The 19,732-nt window shown below is 54.7% G+C and overlaps 2 protein-coding genes across 2 annotated transcripts; one reads left to right on the top strand and one right to left on the bottom strand.

Annotated features, from left to right (window-relative positions):
* The first annotated feature begins 117 nt into the window (after positions 1-117).
* Positions 118-6,526, top strand: CACFD1 (calcium channel flower domain containing 1). Its single transcript, XM_041406681.1, has 5 exons — positions 118-454; positions 4,912-4,984; positions 5,406-5,531; positions 5,638-5,745; positions 6,118-6,526. The coding sequence occupies exons 1-5, from the start codon at positions 325-327 to the stop codon at positions 6,209-6,211; spliced, it is 531 nt and encodes a 176-aa protein (XP_041262615.1). The 5' UTR covers positions 118-324; the 3' UTR covers positions 6,212-6,526.
* Positions 6,527-11,015: 4,489 nt separating this feature from the next.
* Positions 11,016-16,088, bottom strand: SLC2A6 (solute carrier family 2 member 6). Its single transcript, XM_041406820.1, has 10 exons — positions 15,960-16,088; positions 15,273-15,435; positions 14,692-14,898; positions 13,830-13,929; positions 12,967-13,178; positions 12,677-12,829; positions 12,283-12,391; positions 11,869-12,042; positions 11,490-11,635; positions 11,016-11,404 (listed from the first exon to the last, which is right to left on the bottom strand). Exons 1-10 carry the CDS (start codon positions 16,058-16,060, stop codon positions 11,249-11,251), a joined length of 1,521 nt encoding a protein of 506 aa, XP_041262754.1. The 5' UTR covers positions 16,061-16,088; the 3' UTR covers positions 11,016-11,248.
* Between the last annotated feature and the right edge of the window lie 3,644 nt (positions 16,089-19,732).

A 19,732-nucleotide genomic window follows, 5' to 3' on the forward strand; every position in this document is an offset into this window, starting at 1 on the left:
GCCTGTGCTGATGAATATGAGCAGCAGAGCTCTGCCCACAGCCTTTTAATGCGAGTGACATCAAAGCCAAAGCCCTGCCTGCTGCCGGGGGGGACCCACAATGCAGCTGGAGAGAGCCGTGGAGCAGCTCCAGGCCCGCTGGCATCACCGCCCTGCAGCCAGCCACCCTCCATTGTCAGCCCTGGGGTGCCAGCCCTGCATGGGGACACGGGGACAGGCCCAGGCCTGGCTTTAGGGGCTGTCCCCTGGGCCGGCTGGAGGAGGGGGTGACACCTGGGGGCTCAGGTGGGCAGCGGGGCGCTGAGCCCCCGGCAGCGGGGGGAGATGAGCTCGCAGGATGAGCAGTTCCCAGCAGCAGCAGCAGCAGCAGCCCCCGAGGCAGCAGACGCCGATGAGGGCATGACCTGGTGGTACAGGTGGCTCTGCAGGATTGCCGGGGTCATCGGGGGCATGTGTGAGTATCCCCTCCCCTCTGCGTGTCCCCTCCTGCATGACACTGCTCCCGGGGTCACGCTGGCCGCGCCATGAAGGGGTTTTGGGGTGATGGGTTGGTGCCAGCTCTTGGTTTGCGGCTTTTGGGGCAGAAGGGCGAGCGCAGGCTGTGCCTGCAGCAGGGTGGGTTCAGCTGCCCACGAGGGATGTGCTCCGTGCTCACTGAGCCTGCTGAACTTCGGCACCCGGCAGCGGGGACGTCACGGGGCAATCTGCAAATCCCCGAGGTTCTCCTTGGATGTGGCACTCCCTGGCAGTGATGGGAGCAGCAGCTGAACCCTGGTGCCTGGCAGACAAATTAGATTATTTTACTGTGAGCACCAGGCTCACGGGGGTCAGGTCAGGGCTGGGAGAGTGGCCGCAGGGTTTGGTTTATCCTATTTGACTTTTGGGTGTTTATATGTTCCTACAATTTGTTTTTTTTCCCCTCCATCATCACTGTCAGAGCATGTTTCCCATTGCTCTTGTTGCTGATTGCAGAAGGCCTGCCCGTGGGTTTTACTGAAGGTGAAGAATGGTTTTGGTTTGTGCTGTGTGCTTTTAAGGGGTTTGGTAGGACACAGAGAACGGAGCTGCAGACGCAGAGTAAGTTGGCTGAGCTCAGAATTACCTGCTGCTGAAAAAAACTTTCCCAGGGAAAGAGTCTCAGCAACTTTGCCAGAAATCAGCCTGTCCTGGAGTGCTGTTTTGCTACATTCTGTGGAGAGATTAATAGCTCTTAAAAGCAGGAGGGACTGTTATGACCGCTTAGTCTGATCTCCTGCAGAGCACAGGATGGAGAATTTCTCCTGCTTCAGGTCCATGACTTCAAGTTAAACAAGAAGGTTTCTCAGCCAGTGCAATCAGCCCTGATTTATTCCATCAGCTGGAGCTTTGTGTCTGATCACTCTCTCCCCCTGCCTGCATTTTGCCTTGGGGCTGGGCTGCACAACCCCACGATGTTTTTGGAGCTGACATTTGCACCCTGTGCTATCACTGGGCTCCTGAAAGCTCTTTTTTGGCTGGGCTGGTAAAACATGTGCTGCTCTCACCGTTCCATGTGCTAGGTGCTGAAATCCTGGAGGTGTGACAGGATTTGGTGGGACTGCTCTGAACACCCCGTGCCCTGCCGGAGGCCCCCGCGCTCCTGGCCCGGCCAGCAGCCAGGAGAACCAGCTGGGAAGTGTCTGTGGAGCAGGTCCCAGGTGGGGGTTCAGAGGAGCAGCTTCTTTCCCACGGGCTGTGGCTGTAGCAGGAGCCTCGGTGCTTTTCCTGCAGTTTTATCCCATGCAGAGCTCGGGGTGATGTGGATGGAGGGTGAAGAGCTGGTGGGTCGTGCTGGTGGCACTGCCAGCCTCGTGCTACAGCAGCTCGTGAGTGGCTTGAAAGTGCAAATTTCTTCTTTTCCCCTCTCTGTCTTTGTGTTTCAAAGCAGCTGAATTATACTTGGATTATTTTCCCAACCTTTTGTTCATGGCTCTGCGACCTCGTGGCTTGTTTTTACAGGAAAGATGAGAGTTTTATGTCTTTGGGTGAGTCTGGGAGAAGCTTTTGGAAGAAGAGCCAGGTTCTTAACAGGGTTTGCCAAAGATCTGGGGAGTGACATCTGGCTCTGGAGCCCTGACTGTCTCTTTATCAGGCAGAGAATGAGGTACAAACTCTCCTTATGAACAGGGAAAAAGGGGATTGTGGAAAAAACAACCAGTGCCCCATGCTACCAACATTCCTCTTCAAAATGCTGCTTGTTCAGCATCACCTTGTTGAAGGTGGATGGTTTGGAGAAGAGGTGATGAATAAACCAGCAAGGCTGGAGTTTGCTGTTCTTTTCAGAGCTTGCTGTGAAAGAACAGAACTAATTTATAAGGATTGTGAGCAACTGGATTGTAATGCTGCTACAGGGCTGGATTATTTCTTACAGAAGGAAAAATTCCCTCAGAAAGGAAGAGAAACTTCTTTAGTGGAGGTGAGACCAGCAGACAACATCTGCCACATGCAAACACCTGCAGCCACAGCTTGTTTCAGCCAGAAAAATCCAAGGGCTGGAGCAAGAACCAGACAGACAAGGTTCAGGATCCCTTTCTGGCTCCTGCACATGCTGGCTTGGTGACCTTGGCCAAGTCCCTTCTCTCTTTGTGTTCCTGTTTGTAATGGGACGAGGAGAGTCTGTGGCTTTTGTAAAACACTCTAGGAGCAAAAATAGGCTTGTGTTGAGGACAGTGACCAGCTGCTGGAAATGAATAGAGCCTTTGTAGGGAAGGGTGTCTTTCCCCCCCCATTTTAGCTCCCAGTTATTTGTGCTTCCTCAGGGATTCGAGGTGGGACAGCAGTGAAACAAATGGCAGAACTGTCTGTCTCCCATAGCTTACGTGCCACAGAGCATTATCTGCATTTTAACCCTGTTGTGAGGCCTCTGCTCAAAAAGAAAATATTTTAAAAAGAAATCTTTGGCTTGGCAAGGGTGGGATCAGCTCCTGCCCCGGTGGGACAAGGATGTACCAGGCTGTGTGAGACAAGCAGCTCTGCAAAGGAAACCTAAGGCCACTGAGTTGTTCTGTGGCTGTTCTGGCAGCAGCTCTGGGGGCAGTGCTCCTGTGATCCCAGACCTTTGACTCCTTTCCTGCTGCTCCTGCTGACGTGGGGCTCTCTCCGCTCTGCTTCCTGGGTCATTAGTCCTCTGGCAACCAGGCTGGTTGCTGAGCCAGGACTGCTGCAGGGACATGGAGCTGCAGGTCTGTTTTGGAATGTTTGGGGACAAAACCAAACCAGAAACCTGGCAAAACAACCCCTGGTTGGTTTGATTAGGGAAAAAAAAACTTGCTTGGAAAAGAACATCCTGCTTCCCTTTGTTTGTTGTGTGGTGGAGACCTGCTGGGAACTGCCTGGACCTCTGTGCTCAGCCAGGCAGGGTCCTGCCCCAGCCCTGGCTGTGTTTTGGGGATAGTTGAGAGGTTTTGCTGATCTGCTAATTATAAAGTGCCAGAAAGTCACTCAGCATTGTTGTCAGGAATGTCCTTTCGAGTCCAGGAGTGCCACGAGCCTGGGGTGCATCCCCCGAGCTCCTCTTCCATCAGCACCCAAGGGTTTGGTGGTCACAGGGAATTAGAACCCCCTGGTTTGGGCTCTGCTCTCCATGCTGCCCACAGCTCCCAGGAATCCTGCTTGCCACTGCTCCTCTCCAGCTCTTTGCACGTGTGACCATGAACAGATCACTCCACCCCCGTGCCTCAGTTTCCCCTGCAGTGTGGGGACAGTGACACTGGAACCTGTGGGACGGGAGGGTGAGAAGTGCCCTTGGAGCATGGATATCAGCACATCCTCTGAAATACCTCCTCTGCCAGCTGATCTTGTTCTTGCAGGACTCTCCAAAAGATTTTGGGTCCTGTGGACTTAGTTCTAGGAAGTGTTAAAAAATAAGGTTTTTTGGAATTTCCTAAAACCGGGAGGTCACTTGCTCATGGGATGACCTTCAGTCTGTCCTGTCATTGCCTGCAGTTCTGCTTCCCAGCCTGGTAAACAAGGATAACTATTTTTAAAGGAACTTTGAGGATTCAGCAGCGACTGCTTAAAAGAAACCTTGCAAGCATGTGCCAGGCTTTTGAAGGTCAGGGCTGCTCACAGCAGCTCTGCTCAGGGATCCCCTCCCCAAAATCCTCAATCTAGGGCTGGTCTCTTCCTCAGAGAGAGGCTCTGCTGCTCTCATCACCCCCAAGACAGCCTTTAAAGGCTATAGAATCCATTTGAGGTGGAGTTTTGCCGTGTTATGATGTTTGCTGGGTGTGTGTCTCCTGCCCTCCCAGCTGGGCTCAAGTTCCTGGTGCCAGCTCTGGCCCTGGCAGAGGGAAGGGGCCGGATCAGGTGCCAGGAACACTCTGCAAGTTTAATGAGGCAGCAGGGAGGTGGATGCAGCTCAGCTCAGTCACTGCTGCCTGGTTCCTCTCCCTGAGTTACAGAGCCAGGAGCACTGGGGTTATTTTGGGCTTTATTCACTTCCTTTTGTGTTAGTGGAGACCCAAACTTGGCTCTTTTCTGCCCATCTCTGGTGAAGCTGCACAGAACCAGCCGTGAGTGGCAGGGGCTGGGTTCACCTGTGTTGTATTTGTTATTTTCCTGTGTGCAAGCCATGTTTTTGCTGAACCTGTTGCCCTGTGCTCAGTGGTAGAACCTGCTGGCACTGCTTGTCTACCTTGGCACATAAAATCCAGGTGCACGTCCTGGACTCCATGTGGAAGCAAATGTTGTTCTACACAAGGGAAATAATTGTTGGAACAGCACCTAGAGCAAAAGGATACCAGAGGAGGGCTCTTCCCTGCATTCCATTCTCCCTCTGGGCCGCCAGACCTTTCCACCCACCATCCTGTGCTGCCCTGCAGTGCCCACAGGTGCTGGCCAAGGGCACACAGGGTTGGTCATGGTGGTCACTGAAAGCCTCTCTCTTTCCAGCCTGTGCCTTTGCTGGTCTCTGGAACTGTGTCACCATCAACCCCCTGAACATCGCAGCCGGCGTGTGGATGATGTGAGCAGGTTTATTCTCACTTTCCTGCTGGGAGGGAGGTATTGTCAACCAGGCCCCACTGAGGGGGGCAAAGCTGCTCTGCTTGGGCAGGGATGGGAGTGAAACATCCATCAGGCTCTGGGAATTGCCAGACCTTGCTCCATCAGGCAGGTTGGGATGTTAGGTTTATTCTATCTATATTATTTCTTTATGCACTTTTAGGTAAATACTGAGATACCCTTGTCCAAAATAAATCTGCGTCAGCAGGGCTTGGAAATTTGGAAATTATCAAGAAGTGAGGGGAGCAGAGCAGGGCCCATCCTCACCATTCCCTCCACCTGCACAGAGCATGGTGTATCTGCTCTCTGTGGGCCTGGGGGGCATTGCTGACCCCCATCTGGTGACTCAAAGCAGCATTAACTCTGGTTTTCTCTCTCTGGAGGCTCAACGCCTTCGTGCTGTTCCTGTGCGAGGCCCCTTTCTGCTGCCAGTTCATCGAGTTCGCCAACGCCGTGGCCGCCAGGGCCGACAGGCTGCGGGCCTGGCAGAAAGCAGCTTTCTACTGCGGGTGAGGATGCTCCTGGGGGCTGATGGTGGGCACATCCCGGGGGAAGAACACCCCTGCACCCCGTGGGGAGCGGGGCCCTGCTCTGAGGGCCGCCCCTGTCTTCCAGGATGGCCGTGTTCCCCGTCATGCTCAGCCTGACGCTGACCACGCTCCTGGGCAACGCCATCGCCTTCGCCACCGGCGTGCTCTACGGCCTGTCAGCCCTTGGAAAGAAGTAAGAGAGATCCAGATCGTGGAGGGCAGGGAAGGGGGAGATGGAGCTGCAGACCCTGCTCCATCTGTCTTCCTAAGGCTGTGCTTTTCTCGTGCTGAGGTGTGGACACGGCCAGAGAAATCTCCCTCGTCTCAGAGCCCTGTGAGGGAAGGTCCTGGGGCTGCTGAAGCTCTGAGTTTTGGGAGTTCTGAGGGTCCCACTCTTCTGTCTGCAGCTGTTGGGTGGATGGGCCCAGCCCTGGGGCAGAGAGCAGCTTTGGGGGTTGGGGAAGGCCAGCAAGCGTGGTTTGACCCCTGGAATCCCTTGGCACGGAGAGCCAGGCCCCAGCTGGGCCAGTCCCTGCCATCCCCACGCTGTCCCTTCTCTCCTCAGGGGAGATGCCATCTCCTACGCCCGGATCCACCAGCAGCAGAAGCAGATGGATGAAGAGAAGCTCACGGGGAGCCTGGAGGGACAGGCTCTCTGAAGGACACGAGCTCAGGGTAGCATCTCCTGGATGCTGAGATGGTGAAGATGTGGAAATCCACTCTGCCCTTCCCTCTGTCCTCTCCACTCCCTGCTACACCACGATTTCCCTGGACACTGCAGCAACTGGAAATCTCAGGGGCTGGGGCAGGCTGTGTCCTCTCCTCACTCCAGCAGCCAGACCTCAGCACATTGCTCCTTCTCTTCTCAACCCTCAACCCAAACTGTGCCCCTACTTTTTAATATTTTATTTTCTTTTTGCTTGCAAAAAGAATTTTTTTTCCAATATTTTCTTGCCAGTAGAGGTGCTGGCTCTCTGAGTGCTGTTTTCCCAGCCTTTTAATTTTTTTTTATGGACTGCCCTCTGGATGGGTGAGGAGGGACAGAGGACCTGCCAGCGCAGGTTCCACGTGTTTAGGAACACTCCCTGGGATGGCCCTTCCCAGGTACAACACCTAAAACCCCCTGGTGCTTAACCTTGGTCTTCTTCCACTATTTTAATTATGGGACCAAGCACTGGAGGCATTGCTGCATGGGAAAGGATTTCCAGCAAAAATTCATCTAAAGATAAAATCCATCTCTGCAGGGGAGCTGCCAGAGCTGCTGGGCAGATCCTGGGACCTCCAAAGCACAGTCCCTGCTTCCTCTGGATACAGCTACAGGCAGTGACTGCTATTTACTTGAATTATGAGAATTAATTACTTTGTCTTAATAAGGGCAATTTTCTTAAGCTTCACTCTTTTACTGGGGCAGAAGGGAAACAATATTTGCTGTACCACAGCAGAAAAGGATGCTGTTTCTTGAGCCAAGTGGGATTTTTTGCTGATGTCAGGGTCACTGATGTGCAGGAGCGTTCCTGCCTCGTGAGCCTGGGACTCTGCTCCTGCATCCCTCCGTGAAGGGACCTGCTCTGCTTGCCTGATCTTTGGGATTGTGGTTTTTTGCATCAATCCTGAGCTGGTTTTGTATGGGAAGGTGGCACAACTTCCCTGTGCAAACAGAGAGGAGGCTGCACCATTTCAGTGTGGACAGCTGGGATGTTTTACTTTGCTATTCCAGGCTCTTTCTGTGGTTTTCACATTGTATTTTCTGTTTGCTTTGTACCATGCAGTACAAAACTTCTCACTAAGCCCAGATCCCACTCTTCTCATCCCAGTTTGTCCTGGGAATTTTAATTTATTTTATTTTTATATGGTTGCTTTTTGTTTTGATTGGGAAAAAGGGGAATAATTTATTTCTAGTTATTTAAGTACTTTAATGGGACTCATTTTCTATGGATGTAGGCGAAAGGAGTGCTCTGTTTCCTGTCCTTCACAGGGCTGCCTCATTTCACCAGGGGTCTCTGAACCCAGGGACAGCCCTGGCTGCTGCAAAATCCAATTTCAGCCTTCAGAGTGTTTCTCAGACTCTTCAAAAAAAAAGTGTGTTGTCCTTTGACCCCTTTGTCTTGTTCTGGGCCACAAGCTTGACAAACTGTGTTTTCCCCCTCTTCTGGGAGAGAGAAGGGAGGAAAACTGGGCTGTAAATGCTGGACTGGGACAGCCACCAGCACTGTGTGTCCCTGCTTGAATCCTTGGGTACACAGGGCTTATGCTGTCCTCTGAGAAATGCTGAGTGCTGTCTGTCTGTCAGAGGGGTCTGTCCACGCTGAAAACTCTCCTTAAACCCTGCCCTTCCTCAAGCTGCTGGCTTCTGTGAGCTGCTCCTTCTTCCCTGGAGCTCAGGAGCTGGGAGGATTCCCACCAGCCAGCATTTCCTGGATGTGGGGATTTTTTTCCTGCACCCTTTTTGTGCAAAGCCCCTTTCCCCCTACCTTTTAACTGGGATTGCTCCGACACCCCTGTCGGGGATGCAGACCAGGCACCACCAGCCTGGGTTTTTTTTCACAAAGGCAGCTTTTTTCCTCAAAGCTGTGCTGGTTTGGAGCCCCCAGCTCTTGGTGCTGAATGCAATGCAGGGGCCATTGGCCCACAGCCTCCTGCTGCCTGCAGGGATGGAATGCAGGAGGAATGGGGGGTACTCCAGAGGGAATAACCTCTGGGTGCTGCAAGGGCAGAGTCCTGCCTCAGGAATGGGCACGTGCTTTGATTTCAGGGGGGTGTGGGGAATTCTGTAGCGTTTAGTAGAGGAATGTTGCAGACTGATGCATGTCGATGGTAGGGACTGCTTTGCTCTGTGAGTAGTTCTGCAGTAGCTTTAGTGTCAGGAGGCCAAAGGCAAAGCAGAGCTCAAGGGCTGAGACTTCCAGGGTGCTCTGAGGATCTGCTTCCAGGGTGCATCTGCTTCCAGGGTGCATCTGCCACTCCCTGCCATGGTCCCTGGGGCTGGGGCAGGTGCTCCAGGGCACCTGCATGGCCCACTCTGCTCCTTGGCACCCAGGCAGAAGTCCCAGCAGTGCTGTCACAGTCTTTTGTGGCAGCAGAGTCTGACCCTGGGGCTGAGGCAAGGGAGAAATCTGCACCAATGTGCCACCATGAGAGGGTGGCAAAGCTCAGCGAGCTGAAAATGGGCCTCAGGAACTCCCCTGAAAGAGCTGAGCTGGAGCCTTTGGCCACAGAGAAGTGTCTGTGCCTGTCACCACTGGAGGTGTCCCCAAGGGTGGTGACTCCTACAGGGGCCTGTCTGGAGCAGGAACCCTTGGGAATTTTGGCTGTCTGGTGGAGCTGGAACCAAGGCAGACGCTGCCAGCATTGCAGACAGGCTTGGTGACAGCACCCATGGCTTGTAAGAGCTGTGGTGACAGTCAGTGCTTGGTCTCACCCCCATGTGGGGCTGTTTGGTGGAGATAGGAAGGCGCTTTAGAGTAGAGTAGCATCACAGTAGTTAATGCCAGTGCATGGTGGTTGTTAGTTGTGTTTAGAGGCACCCTCGGGGTGCTTGGAGCTGTGCAAGGACAAATGAGGTTCAAACCCTGCTCTGGAGGTTTCACAGGCTCAACCCAACCCCTGCTGAGGGCATGCAGGAGGAATGGCTGATCCGGAGGGGCTCTGTGCAGCAGGGTCTGCTCTCCAGGTCTGGAAAGGAGATGATGGCAGGGCTCAGGGGGTGACACGCTGAGGACACCGAGCTGTTGGCACTGAGAGTGGCAGGACCCCTGCGGAGCAGTGGCCTGTCACACACCAGTCACCAGGGCAGTTTTATGCACTGTGCCACTCTTTCCATGCCTCTGCCACTCGTGTGTGGTGGCTCTGTGTCCCCTGGGGCTGCCCACGGGGTGTGGAGAGCAGGGCAGGGCTCGCTGCTCTGGGCAGGAGCTGCTTCTGTAACACCCATCGATTCTCTGTGTGTGCAGTGAATAAAAACACCATTCTACCTCTGGAAAGAGCCACTGTGATTTCTCACACTCCAAACGTTGTAGCAAACGCCCTGGGATTCACTGTGCTGGAGGAAGGAGGTCACTCAGAAAATGCTCCTCCAGTGAGGTTCTCTCAGGAGCTGGAGTCCAACCTCATTTCCTAGTGGGGCATTTCCTCCTTAGGCTGAGCCCTGGGAAGCTCAATTCATCTCTGTCATTTTTTTTCCTCAGGAAAAAAAAACATCCACTGTCTTCAGGGAAGGGTTTCACTGAAGTGAAGATATCAAGAGCTGGTCCATAGCCACGTGAGAAAGAGAGTGCTCGAGCACAGGGCTGCCAGAAATCCTGGTCTTCAGAAAGTCAGTGGAAACCAGAGGCTCTTGAGACCTCTTGTAGTCAGGCCATGCTTAGAAAAAGTTGTGTTCCAGCCAGGGCTGAACGTCTTTCTGGAAAAGGGTCTCAGCAGCAAAGGGTAGGTTTAATACTGAATGTTTTCTGTGTTTTTTATTTTGGCCCACCACTCTCCCTCTGTCCTAGGCTGTTTTAAATTAATGCTGTGGTAAAATAAAGCACATCTTAGGTGATTTCTCATCTCCTGCTGCAGGAGATCAGAATGGCAGCTGGCACATCTGGAGGGCTGGCTCAAACATGCTGTTTTACCCCCTGCTTCCTCAGGACAGCAGGAATGTCCCAGGAATAGCCCTCAGGGTGCCAAGTGCATTTCAGGAACTTGGACAAATGCTTGGGCACATCATGTCCCAGCTCAGCCTGTGTGCTTCTGCCCTTTTGGGAGGAGTCAGGTTGGACTGAGCAAGGCCATTTGTTCCTCACAGCCATAACCACCTCCTGCAGCTTTGTTTTACCTCGGGTTAGCTCTAAAAAATAATTATAAAAGGTTCTTAATCTTGCAGGAAACACAGGAAAGGGGTAAGACTGATTTGCTACTAACTATGCAGTTGAAATCTCAAAGTGATGGAGGTGGAGGCACATCCACCTCCCTCTTGTGGGTGGGTCAAACCCCAGGGTGGGAAGGACCCACCCCAGCACAAAGTGTTGTCAGTACTCACTGTGTCTTTCCCACAGGGAACCACTTGCACTACAGCTGGATGTTTGTCTGTTCCCATTCTTTTGTCCTGGGTTTTCATTGTGAACTGTATTTGGTCTTATTCTAGGCTTCTAGTGTAATGTGTGTTTTTAGAGCAATAAAACGTGGCAGCTTTTGATACAAAAGATCTGGCTCTGCCTCTTTCATGGTCCTTGAGTGCCTGAGACTCCTCTGGGGAGCTGCAGGCTGCTGTGGTCCCCTTGCCACAGTCCTGCTCTGCCTCTCCCATCCCTCCCTTCTCTGCAAATCAAGGCAATGTCTTGCAGTTGGAGGCAAAACTGTTTTATTCCTGCAGCTACATGATGAGCTTTTGTCAGAACAGCTCCAGCTGCAAACTCAGCTCCAGACAAGCCCCCAGACCCTCAGGCTGCTGAACAAAGGGTAACCACAGTTTCCTGTCCACACTTATTCTTCCAGGACACCTTTGTCTCCAGCCTGGCCCTGCTGGTGACCTGCTCCCATCCCAAGGGGTGACAGGTAGTGTTGGGTGACAGGAGGAGAAGGTAAAGTTCCAGCTGGCAACTTCTACAGCCAGAGCAAGATGATCACTGCTGCCCCTTCCTCTCCCGCAGGGAGCTCCAGCCTCCACTTCCAGCAGCACAAGTTTGCTTTGCCCTCAGCCTGGGCAGGGGCAGCTCCTACCTCAGGAAGGACCTGCGGCCAGTCCTGAAAAAGGCCTCAATCTGCTCCAGGGACCTGCCTTTGGTTTCAGGGACACAGCAGCCTGTGAATAAGATGTTCCCAGCATTGATGACAGCGAAGAACAGGAAGGGCACCTCGAGGCCGAAGGCGTTCTGGAAAGTGGGGCAGAAAGCAGCTGTGAGCTGGTGCAGAGAGGGGCTGGGGAGGGGCTGCTGGACACCCCCAGGCAGTACCCACCACGACTGGGAGGAAGAACTGGGTCAGGGTGAAGGCTGTCAGCCAGCTCACGACCACACAGAGGCCCGAGGCCACCCCACGGGCTTTGAGAGGGAGGATCTCCGACATCAGCAGCCAAGTGATGGGGCCCCAGCCCATGGCGTAACCTGCAGGGGAGGAGAGAAGGGGATCAGGCTTTGAAGGTCACTGAGGAGTGCAGAAGAACCCTGAGCAATCATTATCCCCCCAAAGTGACTTCAGATGCTCCCTTTCTTGCTCTTCCAGGGACATCTGCCTTCCTTCCACCTCCAAACCCAGTCTCCTTGCTCCACACCACCCTGCCTTGGATGGGAAACACTCTCCCCTGGCTGGTGACCAGTCCTGCGCTCTCTGCACATACCCATGATGAAGAACATGGTTGCCAGGAGGGGGATGAGGGTGATGTAATTTGTTGGCTCAGCAGGGAGGCTGGCAGAGCTCATCAGGGTGGTGTTGGCCACGGTGCCGTTGTGAGAAGCTGGCTCAAAGTGGATGTAGAGCCCCATGGTCAGGTTGGAGACCAACATGACACCAGCTGTGGAGAGAGGCAGCAGCACAGTGAGAATGAGGGGTGAGTGACCCTCTCTGTGCCAAGCTCCTGGGAATGCCCCTGCTGAGGAGCTGAAGCACCACCAAGGGAAAGAGACCTCCCTGCCTCCCTTCCTGAGCCCTGTAGGGCTGAGGTTTCCACTCCTGCACACTTGCAGAGCTCCTGAAAATCCTTCAATAAGAGCTTCCCTTGGGAAGACAGTGGGAGAAGTGGAGAGAGCCACACCTGATACAAACAGGAGAATCTTCCTGCCAGCTTTGTCCATGGACACAGCAGCGATGGCCACCGCGGACAGACGCACCAGGCCAACCAGGGCTGCATCGTACTCTGCTTTCTGCAAAAAACCAGGGGGGAGCTGAGCAGGGGGAAGGGACAGGTGCCTACAGCTGCTGCTGACTTGGCCAAGGCTGTTCTCCCAGTAGGAGACTGGAGATGATGAGCCTGAACTCAGAGGAGGAGCAGGGACACAGTGGGGCCAGTCCTGCTCCTTGTTCTCCCTCAGCCTTTTGCAGAGCACATCCTTTAAAAAGGGTTTTATGTCTGTAGGGAAGTGGGGGAATTGGGCAACCCTCACTGAAAGCCCAGGCAGCCCGAGCAGGAGCTGAAGCGCAGGGCTCACCAGGATGACAGATGTTTTCTTGAATATTGGCTGCAGGTACACGAGGATGCAGGTGACCCCCGAGAGCTGCTGCAGGAACCTCATTGCCCCCGCAATGAGAATGGGCTTGTAGAGGAAGGGGTCCTTGAGCTCAGCACAGGAAACCCGACGGCTCTGGGGGCACAAAGGCAGAAACACAAAGTGAGAACACCTTTGGGAACCATCTGGCATCCAGAGGGTGGCTCAGGAGCTGCCCAGGGGATGGATTTTGCAGTTTTCATGTTACATTTCCCTGTGCTGAGCTTCCTCACCTGCTTCCTCACGCTGTCCTTGATCTGTTCGTACTCCCGGGCATAATCTGTGTCCTCACCCCGCAGCCAGCACAGGGAGCCCAGGGCCTCCTCCTCCTTGCCCTGGGAGAGCAGGAACCGGGGCGAGTTGGGCATGAAGCAGAGCAGGAGGACCATGGCAAGCACTGGCACCTCCCCAGCCACGGCCAGCCAGCGCCAGTCCAGGAACAGCCCTGCCAGAGCAGCAGTTAGGGGAAAACTGTAAGAAAAACCACTCTGGAATGGATGTCCTGGCCTTGCCTCCACCTGGGCACCCCAAGGATTTCATTTAATAAACCCAGCAGGAAAAATAGTAATAATAATTAAAAAGAAATATTTAAAATGTATTCTATCCTATTACAGCAGCATTTTCAACAGTAGGATATGGGGAAATTCCAGCAAATCTGAGAGTATCCAGCAAGATCCTGCTGCAACCAGGGCATGTGCTGGCAGGAGATGCACAGGGATATCGTTGTGTGCTGCCCTTCAGGCCTGGCAAAACCTCATCAGGACCTGGGTCTGTGGGCACAGTGATGGCCACAGGTCCATGTGGGCTATGAATTCATCCCTCAGAGCACACAGGGGAATTGTAGGAATACAAAAAGGTAAAAGATTTTAGAAAGTGCAAAAAGGTTTCAGAAAGTAGATACAAAGCTAAGAAAGGTTGGGAAATTTCTAAACTTTCTCATGGAAAACTAGGAAATTAAAACCAAATGAATACATGTATATTTGTCATATAGCAGAGGGAACAAGCCCTCACCTGCTGAGAAGGTTGTTTATTTTATTTTAAGCTCCCCCTCCCCACAGTGTTGCCCTGGACACTGGGACACCACGGAGATACTTGCCCAGTGCATACAGGACGAGGGAGCCCAGCACAGCCATGATCTGGGGACAGGCACCCAGCATCCCCCTGACCCCCGGGTGGGAGATCTCCGAGATGTAAACCTGGACAGGGACAACACACACTTCACAGAGCTGCAATGTCCCCTTGTCACCTGTTGCTCCTGCCCTCTGGCACCTCACAGTCACACCCTGTGACCAGAGGAAACCCAAATTGCTGGGGAATTGCCTTCTCAGGGTGGAGACCTGATGGGTCCAGCTGCTTCTGGCCAGAGGAGAGGAAGCCTGGCCGGCAGCACCACTTCCCCTCTCCCCTGTGTGTGAGAAGTGCTCCAGTGGCTGTTACTGGAAAGAGGTGCCCTGCTGTTACTCAACTCCTGCCTTCCCCTCTCTGTGAAACACGAGCCTGCACTTTGGGAGGAAATAACTGCTGGGAGGAGAAGGGGCTGAGAACCTGCCTTGTCTTTCCTGCAGGCAAGGAAATCCAGCCGCAAGAGTGGGTACACCCTCCCCACCCCGGTGCTGACCCGCTGCATCCTCCCCATCCCCACAGCCCTGGGGCTCTGCTGGTACCTCTGAAAAACAGCGGGGAGCCCCAGCATCATCCCCCAGTTCATCCAGGGCACGCCAGCACCTCCTGCCCTGCAACCCCAGCCCATCCTCAGAACCTCCTGCCTGCAACCCCCGGCCCATTGTCAGCTCCTCCTGCCCTGTAACCCCCGGCCCATCCTCAGAACCTCCTGCCTGCAACCCCCGGCCCATCCTCAGCTCCTCCTGCCTGCAACCCCAGCCCATCCTCAGCTCCTCCTGCCCTGTAACCCCCAGCCCATCCACAGCTCCTGCTGCCCCGCATTCCCCTGTAATTACCGGGATGGAGGCGGAGGTCACTCCGCCGGCGTAGCCCGTCAGCACCCGGCCCAGCAGCAGCATCCAGAGGCCCTGGGCTCCGGCCAGCAGCGCGTACCCCAGCGCCGAGGGCAGAGCCGAGAACATGATGCTCAGCTTGCGGCCCAGGCAGTCGTTGAGCAGCATCGTGCTGAGCCCGCCCGCCGCCGCTCCCAGCGTGAACACCGACTGGGGGCATGCAGAGAGAGGGGCTGTGTGAGCCTGGCACCCCCCGGGCACCCCCGGCTCTGCCCCATCCTGACCCCCAGATCCTCATAACCAGGGCACTGACTGAGCCTGGCATCCCCCCACTCTGCCCCATGCTGGCAGGGATAACCCCGCTCCTTACCCCGAACCAGGGCACTGTGTGAGCCCAGCATCCCCCCACCCTGCCCCATCCTGCTCCTCAGCTCCTCACCCCGAACCAGGGCACTGTGTGAGCCCGGCATCCCCCCACTCTGCCCCATCCTGGCAGGGATAACCCCGCTCCTTACCCCGAACCAGGGCACTGAGTGAGCCCGGCATCCCCCCACTCTCCCCCATCCTGCTCCTCAGCTCCTCACCCCGAACCAGGGTGCTGTGTGCTGGTCCAGCCTCAGCGCAGGGCTGGGATGAGCCTCCAGGGCAGGGATGACGGGGGAGGGATAAACCAGGGCGAAGCCGAAGCTGAAGTTGCCCAGGACAGCGGCAAACACAGCCAGGTAGAGCCGCTTGTTGTGGAGGCTCCTGCGGGAGGCACGGACAGACAGGGACGTGTTGGGTGCCAGCAGAAACTTAAACCCTGCTTCCCCCAGCCTTGGCCGAGGCACTGGTGACACCCACGGAGGGATTTTCCTGGGGAATGGCTGTGCACAGCCCCAGGCTGGTGGGGTTTCTCTTTGCTAGTGCTTCTCTCTGTGCCAGGCAGTTTTCAGGGGGTTCAACAAAGCAAGAAAAGCAGAAGCTGGAGCTGGGTGGCACCAGGGACCCAGCGGCAGCCAGTTCATCCCAGCAGCGCAGGGAAAAGGTTCTTTCAAAGTCCCCGTGCCCCCAGCAGGACCTCCTGCCCCCAGAAGAGTCACACAGACCCATCAGGCTTCCAAGTGGGCTCATCCAGCCTCTTTGAGCAGGATGAGATCCCATCTCAAAGCAGCTCAGCAATGGCAGGAATATGGAACAGCTCTTCCCCCAGCTGCCCCCAGCCCACTGCCCTGGGGATGGGGGGCACAGCCCAACCTCTGCCCCCTGTGTGACCCCAGCCTGCTCCTCACCTCAGGTACTCCTTGTCGAGCCTCCTGGCAGTGCTCTCGGGGAAGGTGTGGTAAGAGGAGCTCGTTTTCCTGACCAGGGGCTCGCGGTCCCTGCGCTCCATGGCCGTGCAGGGCTGTGCTGCTGCGCTCGCGGCGGATGCTGGGGCTGCCCAGGGGAAGGGGAAGAAGAGGCAGCTGAAAGCGAAAGGGGAGAGACTGCCTGGCGTTGCCTAATCACAGAAATCTGTGCCTCGTGGGCTCACACCCAGCTGCCCCTCAGCAGGAAACTGGGGGGGCCGGAAAACCAGCAGGAGAAGAGCCACGGGGTGACAGCGACGGTGGCAGTGGTGTCCTGCAGTCTTCACCCTGCCCAGTCCCACGGACACCAAACCCTCCCACTGCAGTGCCACTTGCAGGGATGGTCCTCACAGAGCTGGGTTCACCAGCAGAAACATCCCTTTGCCAAGGTCACGTCTCTCCCGTTGAGGAACTGGTACCAGTCAGACCAGCCCAGTGCTGCCTCTGTTTACAAGGGAAAATTCCATCTGTGGGAGCTTCCAGAGCCACCCTGGGAAAGGGTTTCCAATGTAGAACAGAGGTGGGGAAGAGGCAGGAGAAGAAAGCAGAGAGAGGTGAACATGGGGTGGGCACGAGGAGCAGGGGACGGGGATGAAGGACAGTGATGAAGATGGAAATGTGAGAGCAGCATCTCTGCCACACTGGGTGGGCCCCAGGCTGCCCATGGGTGCATTTGCCCCCTCACTCTGCTCCCCCCAACCCCTCAGGGCTTTGTGGGCACTGTTGTGCTGGGACATCTGCAGCCCTACTCACGCTGTAGGAAAGGGCTTAGTGTGTGTCTTCCCAGCTCTGAACCCAAAGCCCCTTGGATTTAATTAGCAAAAGCTCTATTTCCCCAGTCTACCACAGTGCTCCTCTTGTTTCCATCATTCTCCTTGGTGCTTTTTGGAACATATGGGTGGTTTCTGCACCCCCAAGCCTGCGTGGGGGCTGCAGTGCCACCTCAGGAGCTGCTGTGTCTTCCCTGCGTGCAAGCTGGTTCTTCTTCAGCAGCCACCAAGAGCTGCATTTGCTGTCTGATCCTGCAGGGGATTTACAGCTGACTCAGGCACTCGGGGCTCTGATTTCCCCGTAGGGAGAAAGGTCATGGATTGGTGGGACAGAGGGGTGGGCAGGACAGCTCATCCAAAAAAATGTTCAGCTCTGTGTTGGTCTGAGCAGGGAGGTCACAACAGACCTGGAGCTGGTCCCTGTGCCCGGGGCTCCCCTTCCATCAGCAGGCACCATCAGTTTCCTCCCTTGCTTGCACTTTGCTCCATGAATTTGGGCTGGCTTCCACTACATGATTTTGCAGCATCCATCCCTGAAACACAGAGGGTTCTCCAGTTTCTGTGCAGATTTGTCAACTGCTTCAAGCAGGAAATTACTTTGTGTCTTGAAAACCCTCCAAGCACCTGTAACTCCTGGAAGGGAGCTGCTCGGGGGGAGCTGCTGTCTGTGCTGCTCTTGGCTCAGGGCTGAGCCCCTGGGCTGCTCTGTCCCCAGTGTCCCCTGAGGGAAGGGGTCCCTCAGTGTGGTGGAACAACTCCTTGCACCACATCCTCGCTCTGCCCTTTGGTGTTTTTTTTCCTAAAAGTGCATTTTTGGTAAGGAATAAAGGATCCACCACCTTGCTTCACATCTCCCTGACCTGCTGTGGGTCCTTCCAAGACAGACAAGGGGTGGGTGAGGTGAGGGCAGATGCAGTGGCAGAGTGGTCTCTGGTGGGCTGTGCTTGGCCATTGTCACATGGCAGTGGCTCCAGCCCGTCTGCAGCACATAACAGCTCCAGGGTGAGCTGGGGAGGGCTGAGGTGCCCACTTTGGGAAGGCAGAGCAACCCCTGGCTGATTAAAGGGCAATCTGGTTTTGTTGAGAGCTGTTGGCTGCCTCGGCTCAGTGATGCATTGCTCCAGCTCCCCAGGACCTTCCTCCCCCCCAACAGCTGGGAGATAGATCACGAACATACGCAAAAAAATAACCAGCATCAAAGCCACTTGGCAACTCAACTAACCCAATCCATAAATTAATTTCTATCCCTCTTGTAAGGGAGAAATCAGTCACTCCTCAGGGCTATCCATCTCTATCGCTCATCTGGCCACATCCTTTCATAAATCTTGCTGTGAGTCTGAGCTGGTGAGTGCTGGATCAGGATGGAAGAACGCCCCGTGTCTGTGCTGGGTTGGGGCAGCCCCGGGGCTAGTTTGCCCTGGGCTGGGGCAGGGATGGTTCTCTCTGCATCCCCCACATCCTGAGGCTGGAGCAGAGCTGGGGTTTTGCAGCGTGGTGCTGCTTAGTGGGTGATTTTGGGGAGCGTGGTCCATGCTGAGGAGCCATCAGTGTGGTGCAGAGGTGAAATGATGAAGTATTTCCTTGCACATCAGCGTGTGCTGGGTTGGCAGAGCCATGCAGGAGGTGGCTGGTGCTGCTGGGGACACATGGGGTGAAGGTGGGTGCTTGCTGGGGTCTGTCCTGGTGTTGGATACACCCCTGGGAGGTGCAACTGGGGGACTCCCAGCTCAGGAAACATCTCCAGCTGCTCCTCCCACAGCTTTCCAAAACCCCACAGCTTTGGAAAATAATGCCTGCACCCCCAGCTCCCCGTGGGCACCAGCACCTGGGGCCCAGGTTAGCTTTTCCAACCAGGCAGACAGAGCTCAGCTCTTCCCTGGCTGAATCCCTCAGCCCACTCTCCCCCCAGAGGAGAAAATCACCACCTTTCAGGCTGCCATCTGTTTATTTTGTCCGACTCTGAACTTGCTGAAACGTCTTTCATGGTGGATGAAGGAACGCAGAGTAGAAGAGCAGAGCCTGGCAGGCTGCATGGTGAGTGGAAAACAGTTTTTTGGGGCTTTCTGGAGTTTGAAGGCCTGATGATGGATGTGCATGAGAGGGATGGTAATGGCTTTGTGAGTATCCAAACACAGAGCAGAGGAATAACTCTGCCTGATAGACTGAGAAATGTGTGTGGGACAGGATCCTCCCCGCTCCAACACGGAGCTGAATGATGGAGTGCTGCAGGTTTTGGGAAGGCAGGCTGGCACGGGCTGCATGTATTGGAAAAAAGGTGCAAATAGCTTTGAAATCCTGTTAAATCTCTGCTGTGAATGCATTGGAAAAAGCTGCATCTTGCTTTGGAATGAGGCTGGAGGAGTTTGCAGTGATCTGAGAGGGACTCGCTGTGGTTTTGACCTGCTGGGCAGGGCTGGTGCTGCCTGAGTCTCCTGGCTTCCCTTTTCCTGCCTTCTCACTCTGCTCCCAGTGTCCAGACCTACTGACAAAAGTGATGGGTTTATGTGGAAATTTTGCGGGGATAAATATTTGCCTGTCACCAGGGCTGGGTCTGAGTGTGATTTCTCATGTGCCATTTGGAAATGACATTTCAAAACAAAATTAAAATTTCCCATTGAGGTTATCTGGGTTTTTTTTTGTTGTTTATAAGCTGGAAAAATGGTTGAATTTGAGGGATTTCCTTGTTGCCATGCAAGTGTAAGAGTTGTTCATGTCCCCATGTTTGGAGTCAGGGGTTTTAGTGTCCCACTTCCAAGCTGGCTACCTCAGGAGCTGGGATGAGCTGGAAGATGTGTGTGTGCCCTCAGCTGGGTGGGGAATGTACGAAAAGTGGGATATTTAACCTGCTTGGGGAACTTTTTTTGACGTCACATGAAGTCCCGTGGCCCACAAATTCCAGTGGCTGTGGGTACAAGTGAAACTGGGACAGTGCATAAAAAGGGGACG

The sequence above is a fragment of the Onychostruthus taczanowskii genome, unplaced genomic scaffold (genome assembly GCF_017590055.1).
Source record: "Onychostruthus taczanowskii isolate IOZ18803 unplaced genomic scaffold, ASM1759005v1 scaffold25, whole genome shotgun sequence".
NCBI classification, from domain to species: Eukaryota; Metazoa; Chordata; class Aves; order Passeriformes; family Passeridae; genus Onychostruthus; species Onychostruthus taczanowskii.